The following is a 23078-nucleotide window of genomic DNA, read 5'->3' on the forward strand; positions in this document are numbered from 1 at the left end:
CGCGCTATCTCAGAGTGTACTCGCAAAATGCCCTGTTCTGCTTATGGTGTAGACTTTCTTTTTTCTTTGGTCCTTGTTTACATCATGGCACAAACTTTCTAGAAATCCATCTTTTCGTGCCGTGCTTACCCAATTCTGTATCATATTTCCTCCTGCTTTTAGTACGTTAAGAAACATTGATTTGCACACTTGTAATTTATTGCCTTTAACTGTAAGAAAGAAATCGTAGGTAACACTTCGCCTGGAAGGTTCCTCAACTTAACATCTTTTTTCTCCTTGTATGTAACCACATGAGCGAAGAACATGCTTTTTTGTTCCCAGGACATTTCCCAAATTTGAAAATATTGAAATTTTGTAGATTGAAAAAAGAAAACGGATGTAACCCGCAAAATAAAGCATTAAACATAGTTTGTTCTAATACATCGTAAACCACATTTCAATTTAAATGAGGTTTTTAATTAAATGTAATTTTGGTTTTAGTTTTAAGACATTAATTGTATTTTATTTTTCGCGTGTATTAAACAGTGGGTCGCCGAAAGATTGGCATTTAAATTATGTACACAGACTCTCGGATATAATTTTATTTTGTTATTTGTTCCAAATATATTTTTATTTTTTAAATAAACCTGACTTTTACTGAGTCTGCTGTCTAAAAGAGCTACCCGTCACAATGTATCGTCTGCAAATGTTGCAATTGTGTTCTGTTCTAATGTTGCTATATCGCTGATCTCAGGACACTTACTTGTTTAACCCTAGTTAGTCCCTGATTAACTCGAAAGTATCTGTCCGATATATATGATTCTAGTAGTTGAGAATATTGTTTTGGTAAGTAGTAGTAAGTTTCACACTTTGTAAAAATCCTGCGCTACATTGAGAAATCTTCCAAGATAGAATTTTCCCTTCTAGAGTTTTTTCTACTATATCTATTATTTTATGCACCTGATGTATCATGGAAAGGCTTTCACTAAACCCAAACTGATGATTACGAATTTGGTTTTTTTTTTAAATTGATTTTAGTTTGAAAAAGACAGAAAAGATTTGATTTCACGTTCAAAGCGTCTATGTATCTATTGATATGTATTTCGACTTAATAAGTCTCATCAGAATAGTTATTCATAGCCGTTCTTAACGTGAAAAATAATCTTCTCTGTCTTATAAGGAAGCAACAATAACATGGCTTCGTTATGGACGCAATAGCGACATCTGATAGAAAAATCGGTAAGATAGTTTCGAAACAAATTCAGATTTCTGCTTTAATCTGGAGCCTTCTAAAAACTGCAAGGCATGGCCAAACGATGATAAAGATGTTAATAGAGACATGGGGAATCTAAAATTTGCATTCCACGACATGTCTATTCATCTAAGCAGAAATCCTTAACGAATTTGTTTCTCGTACTCATACAGAGTAGATCCGAATAAAATGAAAAAGACAGAAAAGATTTGATTTCACGTTCAAAGCGTCTATGTATCTATTGATACGTCTTTCGACTTAATAAGTCTCATCAGAATAGTTATTCATAGCCGTTCTTAATGTGAAAAATAATCTTCTCTGTCTTATAAGGAAGCAACAATAACATGGCTTCGTTATGGACGCAATAGCGACATCTGATAGAAAAATCGGTAAGATAGTTTCGAAACAAATTCAGATTTCTGCTTTAGAAGGCTCCAGATTAAAGCAGAAATCTGAATTTGTTTCGAAACTATCTTACCGATTTTTCTATCAGATGTCGCTATTGCGTCCATAACGAAGCCATGTTATTGTTGCTTCCTTATAAGACAGAGAAGATTATTTTTCACGTTAAGAACGGCTATGAATAACTATTCTGATGAGAGTATTAAGTCGAAATACGTATCAATAGATACATAGACGCTTTGAACGTGAAATCAGATCTTTTCTGTCTTTTTCATTTTATTCGGATCTACTCTGTATGAGTACGAGAAACAAATTCGTTAAGGATTTCTGCTTAAATGAATAGACATGTCGTGGAATGCAAATTTTAGATTCCCCATGTCTCTATTAACATCTTTATCATCGTCTGGCCATGCCTTGCAATTTTTAGAAGGCTCCAGATTAAAGCAGAAATCTGAATTTGTTTCGAAACTATCTTACCGATTTTTCTATCAGATGTCGCTATTGCGTCCATAACGAAGCCATGTTGTTGTTGCTTCCTTATAAGACAGAGAAGATTATTTTTCACGTTAAGAACGGCTATGAATAACTATTCTGATGAGACTTATTAAGTCGAAATACGTATCAATAGATACATAGACGCTTTGAACGTGAAATCAAATCTTTTCTGTCTTTTTCATTTTATTCGGATCTACTCTGTATGAGTACGAGAAACAAATTCGTTAAGGATTTCTGCTTAGATGAATAGACATGTCGTGGAATGCAAATTTTAGATTCCCCATGTCTCTATTAACATCTTTATCATCGTCTGACCATGCCTTGCAATTTTTAGAAGGCTCCAGATTAAAGCAGAAATCTGAATTTGTTTCGAAACTATCTTACCGATGATTTTAGTTTCTTTAATTTTATTTTTCATATAATTTCGATATGACAGGTAATAATGAAATGGGGGCCTGTACGAAGGAGCTTCTTGTGGAGGTTTTCCTCGTTTTGGTGTACTTATGATTTCTGTCACCTTCCACATCTTTGGTATGAATTTCATTCTGAAAGAAGTATTTATAAGATGTGTTATTTTATCACACTTTTTCTTCGAAGTTCAAACGCGCTATCTCAGAGTGGGTTTATATTTTCTTTATTTCCATATGAACTTCTTTTGGAGGTATAGGTCTAATATCCACTTTATCTCGATCAAGGAGTTCCCAGTTTATTATTTAGTATTCTTCATTTGGTTTCAGAGTATTTTCTAGGTAATCAGCAAACCTGGTGATCTTTTGTAGTTGCCTTTTGTCCAGCTACCATTTATTATTTATAATCGAAGAATTGTGTAAGATTGGTCTTTTTAATCATTTGGTGTGAGTACTCAGTTGTACTATCGTTTGATAGTTCACTTAGGTCGATGCTAAACGATTCGTTCTTCTTCTTCTTCCTGCTTGTATGTAGAGCCTGTTTCTTCTTCTATATTAGCCTCCTAAATTGTTTAAATTATCGCACCATCGTTTTCTTGGTCTGCCAATACTTCTTCGGTCCATTTGGTGACTTATCTCGTGTTATTCCTATTATCCTATCCTCTGCCTTTCTACTATTGTGTTCGTTCCACTCCTGTTTTCGTTTTGTCACCCATACATTTATGTCTTTTATATTGCATGCTCTTCTTATGTTTTCGCTTCTCTCCCCATCCAACAGACTTTTCCCTGATATTTGTCGAAGTATTTTCATAGGTATCTGTTGTTTCTAGTAGTCGTCTCGTTTTAGATGTATTAGGTCTTGTCTCCACCGTGTATGTTAATATAGGTTTAATTGCTGCTTTATCCATTCTTGTTTTTGTGTCTTGTCTTAAGAGTTTGTTCTTCCAGATTATGTCATTAAGAGATCCCGCCGCTTTACTTGCTTTTAAGCTTTGTTGTCGCACTTCTTCACCGTCTCCGTAACTAGTTATATCTATTTCCAGATATCTAAACCTTGCTTTAGTAGAGTCGATGGCAAAAAGGGAATAGGTAGAAAGAGGAAGTCATGGCTGCGAAATATTCGAGACTGGACAAACATGACTGTAGACGAATTATTCCACGTTGCAAAGGACAGAGAAGCTTTTAAAAATGTGGTCGCCAACCTCCGTTAATGGGGACGGCATAGGAAAGAAGAAGAAACCTTGCTTTCTGCTTTATTATTTTTTATCAATTTTGATTTTACATCGTAGTGGGTATTTAGATGTTGTCATACATTTGGTTTTTTCTGCTGATATTATCATACTGCATTTCTTGGCTGTTGTATTAAAGATATGTGTTAATCTTTGGAGCTCGTCTTCTGTCTCGACGATTAATGCAGCGTAGTCTGCATAACATATTTGGATTTTTTTCTTTGTTTCCCATTCTGTAACCATGACCTTTACATACTGCTTGTAGTATTTCGTCCATCATTATATTAAAGAGAAGTGGGCTTAACGAGTCACCCTCTCTGGCTCCGCTTTGTACTGGTATACACTGTGATAGTTTTCCATTTATCTTTGCCTGTATTCGATTATGTAAGTAGATGTTTTCGATGGTTTGTACAATATTGATTGATATGTTTCTTTTATACAGTAGGTGTAAGACGTCTTCGACTTAAATGCGATCGAAAGCCTTTGCCAAGTCTATAAAACATAGATATGCTGGTTTATTGTACTCGATGGCATTTTCTGTGATTTGTCTTAGTACAAATACGGCGTGTACGCAGGATCTTCCGGATCTGAATCCTTGTTGTTCATCTGATAAAGTTGATAGTTTATTGATTTTGTTGGTTAGGACTTTTGTGGTAAGCTTAAGTGCGGTGTTCAGTAGATTTAGACCTCTTAAAATTGTTGAGGTCTTCTTTATCTCCTTTCTTGCACATTGGTATTATTATGCTGTTTTTTCCATGCGTCGGGTATCTTGCAGTGCAATTATAGTTTTTGTATTAGTTTTGTCATCTCTAGGGTTATACTTTCTCCTCCGTGTTTTAGAAGCTCGTTGGTTATGCCGTCTGGTCCTGGTGACTTTCTATTTTTGAGTGAATTTATGGCGATCTCTATTTCCTGAAAACTGATTTCTATTTCGTGTCCTAATTCAGGTACGTTATTGTGTTGATGATTATTTTCCTTTCGTTTAAACAGTTCCATCAGGTATCTTTCCTATTCGTTTGTAGGTATGTTAGGTATTGTATTCCTTCAATTCTGCAATTTCTTTCCGTTGGTTTCTTATCAATCTCCATTTTTTTTTTGTGTACCGTAGAAGTCGCTTTCCATCCTTTGTGAACTGTTCACAGTGTTCATTTTTTGTTCTTCTAACCAAGTGCTTTGTTTCATTTCGTATTCTTCTTTCGTCTCGGGATTCTGGAGTATTTGTTGTTTTTGTACTTCGTGTAGGCCCTCTCGTTTCTCTTTACATTTCTTTTCTGAACCATGGTGTATTATTGTTGTTTCTTCTGTTCAGTATGACTTTGTGTTTTTCTAGAGCTTCTGTTGCTGCTTCTTCAATGTTGTTTTTAATTTTCTTCCAGCTCACGTTTATATCTTCGATGTCGTCTATTTGTTTCAGCTGTATCTTCTGTGCTAGCCTTCTTGGTACATTTCTCTTGTAGAGTCGTTCCTGTGATTCTACATTGAATTTTTCCTTGGTGATTTTCCGTAGAAAATGTTTTGGTGTTATTTTCATTATTATTTTTGCTAGTACTAGTTTGTGTTCACTCCCTGCGTCTGCTGAGTTTAAAGTTCGAATATCTAGAATCTGCTTTGGGTGGATTTTTCTATTAGTGACTATAAAATAAATCATAGATTTGTGCCTACTGGAGTTTTCAAATGTATATTTATACTGGAGCTTATGGTCGAAAAATGTATTATTGATTCTCAGTCCGTTAAAAGTATAGAGATTAGCCATGAGTTCTCCATTTGCGTTGTTCGTAGAATGCCTCTTGTTCCTCCTTAGGTTTGCAGTCCTCGGGGCTATAGATAGATATGACATTTAATTTTTGGTAGTTTATTGTGATATTCATATATATCATTTTTTCTGAGATATAACGGCAGATATTTATGTTGTCTTTAAATTTTTTATGGACAAGTATACCGGCACTTGCTCGAGCTCGTACTTCTTTCTTCACTCCACTGTATGCTAGAAAATATTGGTAGTCCTCTTTGGCTTTTACCTTTCTTCTTGGTTTCTTCGATTGCACAAATGTCTATGTTTTTATTTATCAGTTCTTCTATCTCTTGGTCTTTGATGTTGAAAGAAGTAATGTTCCATGTTGTTAATCTGATTGTGAGCTTATTTTTCCTCCTCGTTTTTCTTTTCTTTGCGTGGTTCCGTATGGTTCCAAGGCTTAATATCGGTCTTTGAACCTTATTTTCTTTTAAAATGGGTAGAATGCTAACCTGGCCCATCAACCTCGTTCTTAATTCTTTGAATTTTTCTATTTATGTGGAATTATTTACTCTAGTTTTATCAACTGATGCTATAGATTGCTGCTATTTGCGGTCTCATTTTTTCGTATCATTTCCCTGATTTCTTTCGGGTAGTTATTTCCTTTCATTCTTACGACATATTACGTGCTGTTGTTTTACGCAGCTTGTTTTAGATTTTTAATAAATAATTATACTTCTGCATCTAAATGATCAATAGTTCATAACGAAACTGAGAGGTTAATCTTCTCTTCAAGGTATATATGAAAACTTTTACAGTCAGTATTTTTTGTTAGGGAGTCTAGGGGCTCTCTTTTAACAGGTCTCCGGGATCAATATATTTATCGACAGATCTATCGTTGGTATTAATTCCAGTTAATCTTGGAAAATTAAAAAAAAAAACAATAAAAGTTACATATATATTTGTATACGTTAATACAGTTTACAGTCTTAGTAGTATAAAACACATTATAAAAGTCTTAACATGTAAAAATAGTTACTTTGAAAGGGCACTTTAGTTTAGAATTTAGTTGGAACAATTTTAAGTAGTATAATCCTTGGTAACCATTAGCAAAAATATATGAACTGTAATGCAATTCGACTTCTATCACATACTATTTATGTACAAAAGTATTATATAAAAGTAAATACTTCTTTATAAAATCAATTCGATAAGATCTATATACTGCTATTAAATATTTACCTCCATTAGATAAAATATTTAATAGTGATTAAAATTTCCGCCTAAAAATAGGCAATGTTTTACAACTAAATTTAAGTCTCAACTTCAAACTCCCTGTAACCTTCAGCACCAGTAAAAATGACATCTACCCATATTCTCATAGCCTCCGGGGAAGGTGCCATTAAGTAGTATAATCGTTCATGAGTTTTCACTATGAATGTCAGATGTGGGTTTGGAGATTTCACGCTATTTAAGTGATCCAAATATACTTCCTCGATCGCCTAAAAATTAAAAATGAATAAAGATTATCTAATGTTAATACTAATTAAATATTTTTATAGGTGCTACAATAATAAAATTGTATAAAAATACTTAAAAAAAAACATCAAGAAATGATGGTAAGCATATGAGACTAATCTAAAAAATATCTCCAACAAAAAGCAATAGGACGATTCGGAAATGAACTATATGAGATCTTCATAGTCAGAAAAGCCGTATGACGGGGATGTACATTATCACCAGCCTTGTGTTTAATATATTCTGAAAACATCTTTAGAGAAATTCTGGCCCCAATCAGAAGATGGTCTTACAGTAAATAGCTAATTTATAGACAATATTAGATATGCACACGACACCGTATAATGTGCAAGGTCTAGAAAGAATTGATGTTGTAGTAACATGTAACAAATAATAAAACTAAATTGTAAGAATATCAAAATAATGGGCATTAGTAAGAACACTGACACAAACGCCCACATACAATAAACGATACACCGTTAGATAAGAATTTTGAGATGGTACGTTTTTAGTATCGTCCACAACAAAAAATTAGGTTATTTAGGCCACATTATGGTAATAATAAATAACTACCTCCAAAGTTAATTCTACTGGCTGGCTATTAGACAATCTTCTTCTTCTTCTGGTTCCTATCCGTTTCGGATGTTGGAAATCATATTGGCAATCATGACCTTGCTCGCTGCGGCTCGAAACAGCTCCGTTGAGGTTTTCTTAAACCATGTTCTTAAATTCCGCAGCCATGATATTCTCCTTCTACCGGGTCCTCGCTTACCTTTGACTTTACCTTGCAATATAGACTGCAGCAGGGAGTAACGGTGCTGATTTCTCATAACGTGTCCCAGATATTGCAATTTTATGCGTTTGATCGTAAACACAATCTCTGGTTTCTTCTTCATTTTTTCTAGAACTTCGTTGTTCGTGATCCTTGCTGTCCATGATATTCTCCAGCATTCTTCTATACAAGCCACATCTCAAATGCTTCAAGTTTTTTAATAGTGGTGTCTGTAAGCGTCCATGCCTCCGCCCCGTACAACAACACAGAGAAAACATAGCATTTCAAGACAATTGACAGGTCTAAACATCATCCGATCTATTTCGAGCTGCAAAGAATATAATAAGATGAACCAATGTAGTCACCAACATAATAAGAAGATAAACACCTTTAGGCGAAGAAGAAAAATCTATGACAATTTAACACTTTTAAAGTGGACAGTTTCTTTGGATAAACTTTTTTCGGGTTTTTATCAGGAAAAAACTCCAATTTCTCAGTTCTAGTAATAACAAAGAAGATACTTCGATAGAGCAATCAAATAATTCCTTAAGTTTATGAACTAACGTAACCATATAATTTTAGTTATATTTTCTCTACTTTTGCTATAATAATGTAATAACAAGGTATTGACGCCGACATTTAATTTCCTAGAGAACCTACATACTTTTATTAAATTTGAATAGTCAGTGATATATACAGTGCGTTAAGTTTTGGATTAGATATTGCAAATACATAAAGTGCTAAAATCGGCAACATCTCAACGTACGAGGTAATTGTAATTATCCGATCTCTTGCGCTCGGACACCTAGACTCCTAGACAGAAAACGAGAAAACCATTTAGTAACACATAAAAAATAACACATTATAAGGCGGTGTATTTGTATCGGTTTTAATAACGTGAACAATTTTTTGTGGTTCGAATTAAAAATAAAAAATAATTAATAATAAAATAAGAAATAATTCTTTATGCCCTACAGAAATGATTCAAATATTTGACCTTCTACGACTGAACAGTATCCCAATCTGTCATAAAAACTTCTGCGGACAGATGGAAGAGTTTCTGCTCTAATAGAATTGGAGACTTCTCTTATTCGGTTTCTTAATTCATCCAAATTTTGGACTCTAGGATGATCGTAGATGATGCTTTTTAAATGTCCTCAAAAAGAAGTCGATTGGTGTAAGATCTGGCGATCGAGCATTCCACTTAATATCGCCTGTTCCACTGATAACTCAATTCGGAAAAGTATTGTTTAAGTACTCCATAATTATTCGAGCGTTGTGAACTGAACAGCCTTCTTGATGGAACCAAACATTCTCCAGATTTACATCAGGAAGATTGAGAATAGCGGGAAGAACATGATTCTGTAACAAATCGAGGTATACTCTACTATTCAAGTTGTCCTCAATAAAAAATGGATCTATTATGTGGTCTCCTAAAATACCAGTCGACGTTAACTTTTTGAGGGCATAGAGTTCGGCAACAACACTTCTGTGCTGGTTTTCCCACGCCCAATACCTCGTAATGGAAGGATTGTGTCTCTCTACTAACGAAACAAAAGATTCATCAGTAAATAAAATGTTTTTTATAAAATTGGGTTCATCACTAGCCTTCGTTATTAGAGTTTCACAAAACTTCATTCTTCGAAAGTAGTCGTCTGGATAAAGCTGCTGTGTTCTCGAATATTTAAAATTCGTGTATCCGTGCTTTTTCCACACTTTCGTTACAGTAAAATTGCTAACATCTAACTCCCCTAGCAACGCGTCTACTTTAACGTGTTGAATCTACTTCGATTGTTGCACAAATTTGTGTATCCCGGTATTCTCATTCCTCAACTTTTTCTGGTGACTTTTTGGCAATTTTTGAGGCAATAACAACTCTCAATTTTTTTTAACAATATTATGAACTGACTGTACGCAAGGAATTGGTCCCCCCTCAAAAACACAAAAAAATAACTCTACACACTCTTGTCCAGAATTATCACCATAAAAACCATTTTATTATTTGAACCTTTTCTGCGGGCGTAAATAGAAACACTAAGGAAATATTTTTTTATTTTCAGTTTAATTTTGATCCTTGAAAATGCCACCAATTACATGTAGTAACTTACGTCGTAGAACTCACAAAGCTGCAAGTAAAAAATATACGAACAAATCAAACTGTCGAGCAACCCATATGAAATGACATATGATATAGAATCCACGAACTCAATATGCCTACTAAAACCGTTGACATATGGACGAAAAGCTGACTGACGGAATACTTATTGAAACATTAAGGCTTGTAGTAACTTTACTTAAATGATAACAAGTCGAACATCCCAAGTTATTTATAGATACTTTAATATACTTACTTGAAAATAAGCTCCACCTCTAGGCTTCTTTTCGCTTTTGTCCATGTAGTAAGCAAACGTGTGCTTATGCCTGTCAAATACAAACCATCTTCTAGACCACCCCATTTAATTTCGAACCTCTTTTGTGGAGATAACCTCTGCAAACACTGGAGTTTATGATAACATGGGGACACAATACCACTTGGTGACCTAAAATAACATCAAATATTAATAGATCTAAAACAGTTAACTAAGGTTGCTATTTACGTATTTAAAATAGTTAACATAATCATAACTTTTTCTCTAATTGATTGAACAAATTACTAATTTTGCGGACAAATACCTAGTGTGTTATGTTTTGTATTCCCAACGACAATACGACAAACGGCCACAATAACGCCAAACACATAAAAAAATTATGTACTGTTCAACACTAGTACGGACTTAGACCTATTGACAAAAATCAAGTGTTCGATCTCGTAAACTGTGGCTTTTACTAAAGCTGTAACCTCAAGTGTCTTAAATACAAAATTTTGATTCGATGATTTAATTGTAATATTGAATATACCAAGTTATGGTAAGCTAGACCAAATTTTGAAAAAACTACAGACTAAGATGAGATACCAACCCTAGCTCTGGAATATAGAAGAATGCTTAAATAAGATGTAAAAGAACTGAAAAGTCGCCAAATAAAAATATTAGAATTTTTCCATTCAGAAAATTCAATGGAAAAATAAAAATATAGTATTCCAAAAGCTGAAAAAGAAAATTAACCGACTTTAAGCATTTAATCCATCTTCTCGTACAGAAGATGAACATTGGTAACTTAAACGAAGCAGAAGAATTCAGTACATCAACATATAAAAATAAGAAGTACAGCCAAGCATATTTAATATCCACCACAATATAAACAAATATTTCCAAAACTGAGATTGAATAAATATTTTTCTACACCAAACTTCTTCATTTTTGCAATTTATCACATTCTAACATGAATGGCGTCACTCAACTTCGCCGAAGCCGAAAAAGTGTAAACAAACGCAGTCCACTGGGAAAGTCATGGCAACCGTCTTTTGGGACAGGAAAAGTCTATTGTTGATTGACTTTTTGCCTCATGGAACAACAGTTAGATAGATAGATATTTCGAGACAATAAAAAGATTGACCACGTGCGATCCAGAACCGCTGGTGAAGACGATTGTTTAATGGTGTGAGGCCTCTCCATGACGACGCTCGACCTGATGTCTCACATGTAACTTCTGAGAGATTTTGGCTAGACTATTTTGTCCCACCCCACCATACAATCCGGACCTAGCACCAAGTGATTATTACTTGTTCCGAAAATTAAAGGAACACTTGGGTGGCTTACACTACAGTACCGATGATGAAGTCAAGGAAGAGGTTACTCGATAAGAGCGTTTGGAAATAAATGGCGATTATGTAGAAAAATAGCGAAAGTTTAAAGTTTTAATGATGTATAACACTAAAAACAAAAATAAATGTCCATTTTTAAAATTCATGGGAACCTTATTTTGCGAAGGGCTCTCGTATACACTCGTATTAGGACACCTGCGATTTTGCTACCTTGAAGTAAATCTTGTACACTAATATGTCAATCTAATTTGAATTTAATACTGAAATTATGCCTTTACACTTTGTATCCATATCCAAATTTAAAAAGTAGAAACACATGCGCTTGTTTCATTATTACTACTCTAATATTCTTCGTACCAATTGTCTGTCAGTATGTGAACTTTCATGCAGTTGATTTCAGAGACTGTAGTTGATATATATCAAATCAACACTTTTACAGATTTTTCATTTTTATTACTATTGCCATCAATCATTTTTGACCAGATAAATATAAAACATTCCTCATCATCTCATCTCCCAGCCTGATATTGAGTCCACTCATGAGCTGCTCTAATCTTATACTCTTTTCATGTAGTCTTTCTTTATATTATGTTGTTTTTAGATTGTTGTCAACATGTTGACTCTCGCAACATATTTTGCCCACTTACATTTTAGTGTTGTAATTCGTTGTATTATGTCTTGTATTTTTGTTCTTTGCCGGGTGTGTACATTTTTGGGTTCGAATGCCGTGCCATAAGTCATCACTGGCAATACTAATTGAATACTTTTGTTTTTAGGTTTATTGGTGCGTTGCTTTTAAAAACATCCCTCAGCTTTCTACATGTAGCTTATCCCAGGCTAGTTCTTTGTAATTCCTGTGTTTGATTGTTCCTATTTATTCAAATTTCGTATCCTAGATACTTCTACTTATCAACTTTTTCAACGATTTTTTCTCTAGAAATACAGTTTCTCTAGATTGTTTAATCTTTTCCCATCTGCTGATACCTTTATTATCCCAATCTAGGTTCTTAAAAGGTATAATGTATAACTGCTATTTTAGATTAAAATATCGGAATATGTGCCTTTTGCAAATGTCGACCAGAATGACGTAGAGGACAACGATTCCAATAGTAATTAATTTAACATAGTCCTTGATATAACACAAGTCTTTGATAAGGTCTCTCTCAGAGATAAATTTTCCAAACATTTAATGAAATACACAAAAAAAATTAGCTTGCAATCTTACATTTAAACCCAGTATGCAGTATTACTGCAGACAATTGGTTTATTCTACATTTTATACATTTTAGTGTGTTTTACCAAGTACATTCTTCAACGTTTTACATGTGAACGACTGTGGTATCTCTAGTAGCGTCCAGTAGTTTAGTTGAGTGGTACAGAAATTTAGTACTTAATCATTTGGGCATATTAACTTTAGTCAAGCTGACTAGAAAGATGAGACGACTTAAGTAAGCTATAATAATTTACTTGACTTGTGTGAATAATAGACTCACGACTAAATTTCTTTACTAAATTACTTACTTGAAGCAACTCACATTAGTTATTTTTTTCATAAATGTGATCAAACTATTTGTTGTCGAACTGTTCTTAATAAAATTGCAAATAAAGTGTAAAAAAATACAAGGAAATTAGTATTGGAATTATTTCGAAAATAAACGTACCTGCTGATTCAATGTGGTGTCTTAAATCCAGATCTGTTCCTCTAATGGGAAGATATCTTGTGAGCGGCCTTTGTTTATCACTTATCGGTTTTCTTTTTCTATTTAAAGTACCAACTTCTAGACTCATTTCACTAGTTTCAGATAGAGGTCTTGGAGATTCGGCATGTTCAGATTCATCTCGAGACTGCAAAAAGTAAAATATGGATTTCAGCGAAGTACAACAGAAGTTGAAGACTTACACATAGATAAATACTATCGTATAAATTAATCAAATCGACTTGATCATGTAAAATTTATTCAACAGTATAGAAATATCATCGGCATACTCATCACATTATAAATAATATTTTTAAACATTTTTATGTTTTATGATTTGATTTTAAAGATTTAAATCTTTCACTACAGTTTGTTTATTACAAGTGTCAATAATAATGTGGCTATAACAAAGCCGGATATATTATTCGCCTATAAACAATTTACAAAATATATAAAATTCCTACACAATCGCATATAATTCAAAATAGAAACGGAGCATAATATTTTCTCAATTTAACAGTCAAAAACAAAACAAATGGCTTTTCTGTTTATATCAGATCCGCACACCCACAGCTAATATATCATAAATTAGCAGATTATCTACAATTATCGTACAAATGATAATGTTTCAGAGATTAACACAAATCCCAATGTCAAAAAATATCGACATAACATTGAAAATAAATAAAAACGTATATACAGACAAATAATAGACAAAATATAACAAAAATAATTAAAAGCTTTCTTATCTACAACCCACATCAAAAATTGGTCTCATTATTATGTGGACATGGTACAATTAAAAATTACACTGTTTTCTTGTAGCATGTCTAAGTTAAATATAATGTTTATATTGGATTAAACCACAATTGATTGTAATAAAAATTACATTTTATAATTGTTATTTGATGTTTCGATTTTCACTTCGGAAATTGTTTTCAAACAAAATTGTTTTAAAATAGTGAGCTGTTATTATAAACAAGTTGTTTGGCGGTTATTTTTGTTCAAATTGACGGGTGACTTACTTGGCCACGATGTTGTAGGTAAGTAGCCATGTTAGTTGAAAATTCTGAGGGTGGTGTTTGTACCCTCAGGATGATATCAAATTCTGATTTTTTGTGTGTTGTATATGTATTATGTATAATTGTAGATTATGTGTCTCTGACTTTCTATTAATCCGCTAATGTTGGTATATTCTTGTTGCCACAGTCTGCTTATGGATTTGCTACACACTTTTCTTCACTGAGAAAGATGAGAGCTGCTTGTATGATTTTTAGCTTTTTCATGTCTGTTTCTTTCCTGATTATTAATGCATCTTTTCATTGTACTTTGTGCTCATTGTCCCAGACATGTGCTCATTGTGCATAAACATGACAAACAACCCACAGTGTGGTGGAGATATGTAGATACCATTTGGCCTCACGGAGCAGAAACATTGAATAAATTTCTGATATCATCAACAGTAAAGAAGAATCAATAAAATTCACCCTTGAAAAAGAAAACAACAACTCACTTTCTTTTCTGGATAGGTTAATCACGATACAGGATATGCAACCAAAGCAAAAAACCAACCCACACCAATCGATATTTAAATTACCCCTCAAACTATAACATAAACATCATAAAGGGAATAATTTTCAAATCATTATATTTAATGATAGAGCCCAAAACATCTGCTGCAATGAAAACATGATGACAAAAGTTAAAAAAAAATTATTACCCATGGTCATTTATAAACAAGGAATTTAACAATATTGAAGAAAGCAAACAACAAAACACCATAAGTAATCCAGAAACGCTGACAATAAGTGATTAAAAGATGACAACAAAACCATATGTAAAGGGCTTATCAGAAAAATTAAAGAGGATAGAAAATAAATATAACATCACAACATTCAAAACAACCAATACACTGAGATATATTCTGTTAGAGACACACTATCGCCAACTATACATAATAAATACATAACACACAATATATAAACATATATTACCACATAACTGTTGCAGTTTCGCAACTTGATATGGATATTGATTAGATATTAAATAACAATTATTTGAATATCTTGTGGTGTAAAGCTAGTTCGCGTCCGAAGTAGAATACTGCACGTCTACCCTGGAACTATCACAAGAGGCGCCGGACAATCTTTGACAAGATCTCCTGGCAGAAAGAAATCATACTAAAGTTAATAAAGATGACACTGAAAACAAATGGACCTTTTAAGGGCCAATTGACAAAAGAACTCGGACCCAGTGTACGACTTTGCCAACTTAATATTTATAGAAGGAATAAGTAGAGCAAAATGCCAAATTCTGTACATATTATTAAAAGAAAACGAGATCGACAAGATACAATACAAGAAACACATACAGAAAACAAAGTCCAATTGAATTGAAGAGGAAAAATCCCAGGCTATGATCTACTTGATGCTATCTACGATAGAGCCTACGGTGTAACAACCTATGTACGCACAGACATAGAGGTACAAACAAAATTCACGATTTAACTGCAAATCGGCGATATCGCAATAGATAATATTTATATATTGTATTTTATTATATTATCCTCTTTATTTATACACAAAACGTAGCTGCGATTTAGCCATACGCTAAATAAATAAATAAATTTCAATATCGTACCGACGACCCTGTCTAACTGCGGGTAGTATGAAGCAAACTAATAGAGCTCACCACTTGCAAGTATTCATCAACGTGCTTCCAGCAGTCCAGCTACGACATCGGCGCTGATAATCTCCCCCACTGGTAGTTTCGGAATACAGCTGCTTCGTAAGGAAGATAACCCTCTCAACAGTCTCAACTCATCGCTTTGATTACTGGGCTGCTCCGACACAGTGTTATTTGGTGTTATGTCCTACCTGCGGGGTAGCCCCGCTGCCACCATCACTCCACGTGGTAAAATACAGACTCTATACACCAATTACAATGTTTACTGTTCTCTAGCAAGTAACGTTCACTTGCATAATTGTTACATTTTGTTGAGAATTTACATTGTGGTGTTAAACTATCTCATGTGACGGGCTTTAACTTAACTAACTAAATTAACTTTTAACAGAATATTTTACTTTCGTTCCGAAATTATTAACACTACTTATAGAGAATGTGTATCTTTAGTGATTTCTGTATTATTGATTTCATTATTATTGATTTGCTTCTATTAATAATTTTATTGATTCACCATTAATATAATGTGTAGTTAATTTCTAATTTTATTTTTGAATTGCATTTATTAGTACGTTTATATATATTATAAATTTATTCTTTTGTGCTCGATTGCATGTGGTGTTCTTATTACCAAGATAGACTCATTTTACAACTAATTATGTTATTGTATTATTGGATATTTTGAGGCGTAGGAAATTTCGACACTAAGCAGGTAGCGACTAAAATTTAATGGCAATTTTCGACACCAGCCCCAATTCCCGTTTTTATCTTACAGGTATATTCGACACCAAATAAATATAGCTGCGACATACGCGCTATCTCAGAGTTAATTAATTTATTTATTTTAATAAAAGTAATGTGCATATCATTTCTTTATAACTGTAATAATATCTAAATATAATACAACTAGTACCTAATTTTTGTACATTTTACAGTTAATATACTTCTGAATTTGTATCCTTATATTCTTGTACCAAACCCAAAGATTGAATTTTTTTAAACCAGTTTTGGTGTAAGTGAAAACGGCATCCACTAATTTTTGCATTGGGCCACATATACAATAAAGCACAGTGAATTGCTTTTTCAAAGTCCACAAATATTTCAGTTGGCTCTAATGATAATTGAAATGTTTCAAAAATCTTAGACCTTAATAAAGAAAATAAATTTTTGTATGTCATTGACAATTTGTCCTTTAACAAACAGTATGCTAAAGGAACATAATGTCCATTTTCCAAGCCATGTATAGTAAATAATTGTAGAAAATATTTGGTACTGTATGAAAATGTACTATCCATATACAAAGTTTTTAATTTACCCAACAAACGAATATTTGTCTCGCGTGAAAATACAATTACATTTAATTCAGGATGATTTAAACACAAAAAACTTTCATTGCGACAGGTTTTAGGTCAACGTCAAACAAGAAATAAATTACAACTGAAATAATTTAGTCACAAGTACACAAGTGCCGCCGTGACAATAAATATTGGGAAAACCCGCTTGTCCTGCTTGGGTGCAAATGTCCATCGCCGCTAATTACCTACCTACCTGCTTTACGCCGCGGTGTCGAAATTTCCTATAATAAAATTTGACCCTTCGATTACCCCAGGTACAAAGACAATTTGGTGTCGAAAGTTCGCCCGCCGATATTTTGTTTCTATCAATTTAAAGTGTAATATTAATTTATGCAGTCAGTTGACGGAACCTCAAATTCTGTGAATTACTTATGCATTTTTCATACCTACCGAGGCACAGGTACTTAATTGCTAGCATTGTACTGTTGACAACTGTAGAGTCCATCTAAATAAAATAAAAATATTTTGGTCTATATAAGAGATAAATATAAATATAGCTCATGGGACAGGGAATGTGTTAAAGTAAAAGTAAAGTACTTAAAAAAACAGTAGCAAACCCCTTTTCACAAGAAATATAAATCACTGTGTGCCTTTCGTGATCTACATATATGGGAAAATTCCTATTATTTTTAATTTCATAGATGCCTCGACTTATAATCCTTCAGACGACTTCTAAATGATCTTTTGAAATTGTTTTTAATAAATTAATAGTTTTTTTAATTAAAGACGAAGAATTTTTAATTTCAATAAAAAAAGAACGCGGAATTTACTGCGTATATTTTAAAGAATAAGTTACATTTCCCTACATAAATTTTTCAGCATTCAGAGGATCGTCCTGAAATGTTTACTGAAGTTGCTTTTTATATTGATTAGGGTAATCTATGAGGATAAACGGTGTGCCACTAAGGATAACAGACTTATAATAAAACTAATAAGCGTAGCAAACATTTTATCAATTTCAAAATTTTTAAGTTTTCCCTATATAACTTTTTCAGCGTTTATGATGTAAACATTTTGCAAACAGTGTTTTATACGTTGTTGAAAAACAAAAAATCTATTGTTTGTAGAAGTCTGTGCCATCAAAAATAAACCCTAGGTAACAGTTTCGTTGCAGCCTTATTCGTGATATATTTTGTTAAGTTACATTTTTTTTAAGCACACTATGAATATCATATGCACACCTTAGAAATTTGGCGTGATCTTTAGTATTTGTGTTATACAACAATATCCATTAAAATTTGTCGAGGTTTTGATTTTTTTTATGAGTGCACCTACACCAACTGCATCGGAAATCAAACAAAATAAGATTTTGTACGTTGTAAGATATTGATAAAGAAAGATATTAGTCTAGCAGTCATACTTATTTCTATTAATGAATAAAATAGAAATATATATATATATATATATATATATATATATATAGATTAAAATTTTCTAGCAAAAAGTTTAGCTATAGACAATAGAAGCTGACAATAGAAGTTTAAGGAAACCAAGTGCTATACAAAACAATAATATAAAAAATTAAAATAAAAGATAATACATTCTGTGGAATCTATTGTACTTATATATAGGCAGTGCCTTTCTCAAGTTGCACTTGAGACAGCTGTAGTGATAAAATATTATAATAAATTTTGTGGAAGTTTTGAAAACAAAGTTTTCAGTGTTTTTGTCGATATATTATATATATCGTTTCGTTAAATTTTATCACGCGCAATTTTGACTCATTTTCAAGTAATAATATAAGTAATAAAACACGTTTAAAAGATGAGCCGTTATTTTAAAAATCCTAAAGTTTTTTTTTGTCCATATATTTTATTTAAATCATAGCCAAACGTAGTGTAAAATTTTTTCCAACTGAAAATAACGAATAAAACCAGTAAAAAATATTTAGTTCCAAATTCCAAGCAGCTACAATTTCCGTGTTCAGTTCTATACTATATGGAAGTGCTAAACGCAAGGTTTCAGTTTTTTATTAACATTTAAAATGTGTCGCAGTTGTCTATTTTGAATTCTTTGTGATTTTTGATAATAGGGTAGTGAGCTAAACGATAAACTTAACAATTTTTCTATCACCCAATCTAACGAGGCCGTTGTAGAAGCCATACTTAAATAAATTAGAGGATTTATAAAGCTCGAATACGATTAGTTAAAATGACACTAACTAATACAGTCAATAAAGTCATGATAGAAGGAAGTTTTTCAGATCTGTTTAACGCAATAGAGGATTAAAACAGGGAGATCCTGTGTCAACAGACTGATTTAACCTAGTATGTACTAGAAAAGATAATTAGAAGAGCCAAGATCCAGACAAGCGGCACGATTCTTAACAAAAGACAACAATGGATAGGTTTCGCAGATGACTTGGTATTTCTGACACGTTCAAGAATAGAACTTCGATAGATAACCGGTTGTTGAAAGACAGCAAAGCAGTAACATCATTAAACGCACTGTTGAAGGCAAAAACCGTATCCAGGACAGCCAAGATTCGAACTTATGAAACAATAGTGAGACCCGACAGTATTGTATGCATGTGAAACTTCATTAATTTGTTCAAAGATTCATTCTATTTGTTAAATATGTTATATATCGCTATTAAATATCGCTAAGATATGAGTGGAAAATTTTTATTTTTTAGTGAGTATGCGTTTTTAAGTTTATGTTCCAAGGAATAAATTTATTATAATGATTGAGTACTGAGTTAGTTAAAAGTAGTTATATTAATTAAAATAATGAATAATATATCTAAACGATCAATTAATGGCTATTTGTCAATATTAAAAATGACAATCCTTTTCCATCTCCATCTACCTGTTAAATTCACTGAACTTTGACCACACTAAGGATTAGTCAGATACAATGATCACCAGTAGGATACATCATTTAGACCGATAATTATCGCTCACTTGCAAGTAGATAATATAAGTTTGTACACAGTTTATAATATCAATAAAAGTGTAGTTTAATATAAAAAGTTTTTATATAGATTTTGACATTTTCGCTTCTACCTCGTAATTATCTATTTAAAGGATCATTTTCAGCAGTGTAAATCTAATTTCTAAAATAACTTTTGTCTACCAGTACTTATGAATAATAATGCATTTGTAATATCAGTTTAGATCCACTGATTCATTGTTAATATAAAAATATTAGATATTATACTAAGTGACAGACATCCAAACACCCATTATAAATTATTATATTTTGTAGAATTATGCAGGGAACCAAAATAAACAAACGATCAAAATTTCAATATGATTGAAACAACTTTAGGGGTAAATCAATTAATATGTTGATACACCTCGCTGGGCTACACACTCTTGGATGCGCCGGGGAGCACTTCTAATTAGGTGGTCAATATCCTTTTGGGGTATACGTTCCATGTCCTATTCAATTCCTCCATTAATTCAAAGTTTTCTCAAAGTTTGAGAAGGATGTTCTAAATTAGGAAGTCTTCGACCCTTTACGACCTATACGTTTTCAATTGAGGGTAAATCTGGGATCTCCGGCACAGGGCAAAAGATTGACTCCGGCCTATTCAAAGATGTCCATGGTGATTCCCCCGCAATCTGTGTCCTTGCATTATCCTGTTGAAAAATTAGATGTTAGAGCCTCTGAAGGTAGGGTAAGAGATAAGATTCCAGACTTGCTTCTACATAGCGCTGAGCTGTCATGTTCTCTCTGACGAAAATTAGAGGCGACCTGGTACCATAAGTGGTGGCCCCCCCACACCATAACCCCAATACTGCGGTGTACGTGCCGTTCAACAAAAAATTTCGTCTTGTATCACACCTACTTCTGATCCTAGTTCAACCATCATACATCTTTAAGTTCGATATTACTAAAGACACCCCCATTCCATTCCTGGTCCCAAGCTTATCATTCCCTGCACGATTCATGACGTTTACGTCGACGTTGAGGGATAAGAGGTAGCACCCAGTCAGGCCAAAATTACAAAAAGAAATTCGACGATACATTTTTCGCATCCCAGTTGGCCTTCCATGTTCTGCAAACCATTGATTTGCAATAGACCTGGTAGTGAGGAAGCGGTCTCTTATAAACGTCAACCTTAGGCGACGATTTTGGTGCTTTACTGTTCTTCGGTGTCGCCCTGTGCCTCTCGATCTTCCTATTACGCCTTCTTGGCGCTATGATTGAAAACATCTTAACACAGTATCTACAATTCTGTTAACCCTATTCGCAATTTTCCGAAAAGAAAATATAGTTTCTCTAGGCCAGCTATCTGCTCCCTATCAAATTCGCTCAGTTAATGAAAAATGGCGCTTCTTCGTACTCTAGGCATTGAAAACGAATTAAAAAAAAAGAACCACACATCGCCAAATTTTGATCGGTATTAAACTTTTAAGTTAAAATTTAGAACAAAAAAATAAATAAAAATGAAAAATCTAAACTGATATGGGTGAAATTCTAATATTTATTGTTGTTGTTAAGATAAGCCTGTATACTAACTTTTATTAGAATAAAATAATGTATAACGAGCTATGTCACTTAGTACATTTACCTTTTGCACTACTTGTTGATGTTCTTCCACTTGTATTTCCATTTTGCAGATACATATATTCCTTTTGACTTTACTATTCAGTCCACCTGTTTTCTCGTTTGATTTTAATGATACGAGTATAACTCAACTATTGTTTATCATAAAAGCGACTGATATTTCCGTATGTTTACATTGAACTTATTAAAAACTTCTCTCTTATTCCTACAAGCTTATCTTATCTGTGTCATTCAAACGATTACTTTCTCTATCACTGATGGATTATTTAATGAATTCTCCGAAAAACAAAAAATTAAAAATGGTTGATATGAATGAAAAGTGTGCATTTTAGGGCCAGAAAATAACCAGAAAAATTAATACTCTCTCAAAAGAACGAGATTTGTTTTTTAGTTTTACATATAGCCACCTAGAGGGCACCACCAAAAAAACCTTCCAACACAAACGTAACCTCAATCTTGTGTTGACATAAATCGAGAGTTTTATTCTGATACAAGTAGTGCAGATACAGTTATTTTTGAAATTAGCAAGTCGGTCGAAAAATGGATCTTAGCCGAGAACATTTTTTTACAATTTTCGGAGAGGATTATCCCAAAAACAATATCTCGTTAAATTGGTTTCTGTGTTTGGGAATGAAGTATTGTACGAGTCAACTATTTCACGCAGGTATTGCGAATTTCAACGTTGTCGCTCCAGTCTCAGCGACGAATCCAGGCTAGGTCCCCTCAAAACAGCAGTCACACAGCAAAACATTAATGCGGTTCGTCAGCTTATTAAGGATCATCGCCGTGTAGCATACCGGGAGATAGAGGCATCTTTGGGCATTTCAAAGACCTCGATCCAAAAGATCCTACATGAAGTACTGGATGTTATGAAGTTGGTTCCCCGTTGGATCCTTCATTTGCTGACAGAAGAGCAAAAAGCGGTTCGCGTCAATTAGTATCGAAAAACATTGAAACGATTCAAAAAGGAAGCTCAAAAAACGTTTATAGTATTGTTAGTGGCGATGAATCTTGGATTTACTCCTACGAACCGGAAAATAAACGCCAATCCACTGTGTGGGTGTTTCACGATGAGGAAAAACCAACAAAAGTGATCCGTTCTCGAAGTGTGTCGAAGAAAATGGTCGTAACCTGTGTGTCAAAATCTGGTCATGTGGCAACAATTGTTTTAGAAGATCGAATAAAGGTTACTTCTGATTAGTATATAACCGTTTCTTGATCATAAGTTATCGCGAAACTCCGACAAAACAACACAACAACGAATCATCTTACATTAGAACAATGCAAGTGATCACACTGCCCAAAAGACAATAGAATTTTTGGAGCTTCAAAACAACGCG

General features: G+C 33.3%; 2 protein-coding genes across 3 annotated transcripts in view; both read right to left on the reverse strand.

The window, feature by feature from the left end:
- Positions 1–23078, reverse strand: part of LOC140447649 (pleckstrin homology-like domain family B member 1) — a 63543-nt gene that overhangs the window by 32029 nt on the left and 8436 nt on the right. The window contains exon 1 of one of the 2 annotated variants that reach the window (XM_072540425.1): positions 21743–21825. The exons of the other annotated variant lie outside the window; for it this stretch is intronic. Coding sequence (XP_072396526.1) covers positions 21743–21784 — 42 coding nt within the window. The 5' untranslated portion in view covers positions 21785–21825. Of the gene's footprint in view, positions 1–21742; positions 21826–23078 lie in introns of those variants that run through there. 2 annotated transcript variants of the gene reach the window in all.
- The window catches only part of LOC140447648 (uncharacterized), a 221085-nt gene continuing 204447 nt past the window's right edge, over positions 6441–23078 (reverse strand). The window contains 4 exon segments of the mRNA XM_072540422.1: positions 6441–6998; positions 10138–10239; positions 10241–10326; positions 13151–13334. Coding sequence (XP_072396523.1) covers positions 6810–6998; positions 10138–10239; positions 10241–10326; positions 13151–13334 — 561 coding nt within the window. The 3' untranslated portion in view covers positions 6441–6809.

The sequence above is a fragment of the Diabrotica undecimpunctata genome, chromosome 8 (assembly GCF_040954645.1).
Source record: "Diabrotica undecimpunctata isolate CICGRU chromosome 8, icDiaUnde3, whole genome shotgun sequence".
Lineage (NCBI taxonomy): Eukaryota > Metazoa > Arthropoda > Insecta > Coleoptera > Chrysomelidae > Diabrotica > Diabrotica undecimpunctata.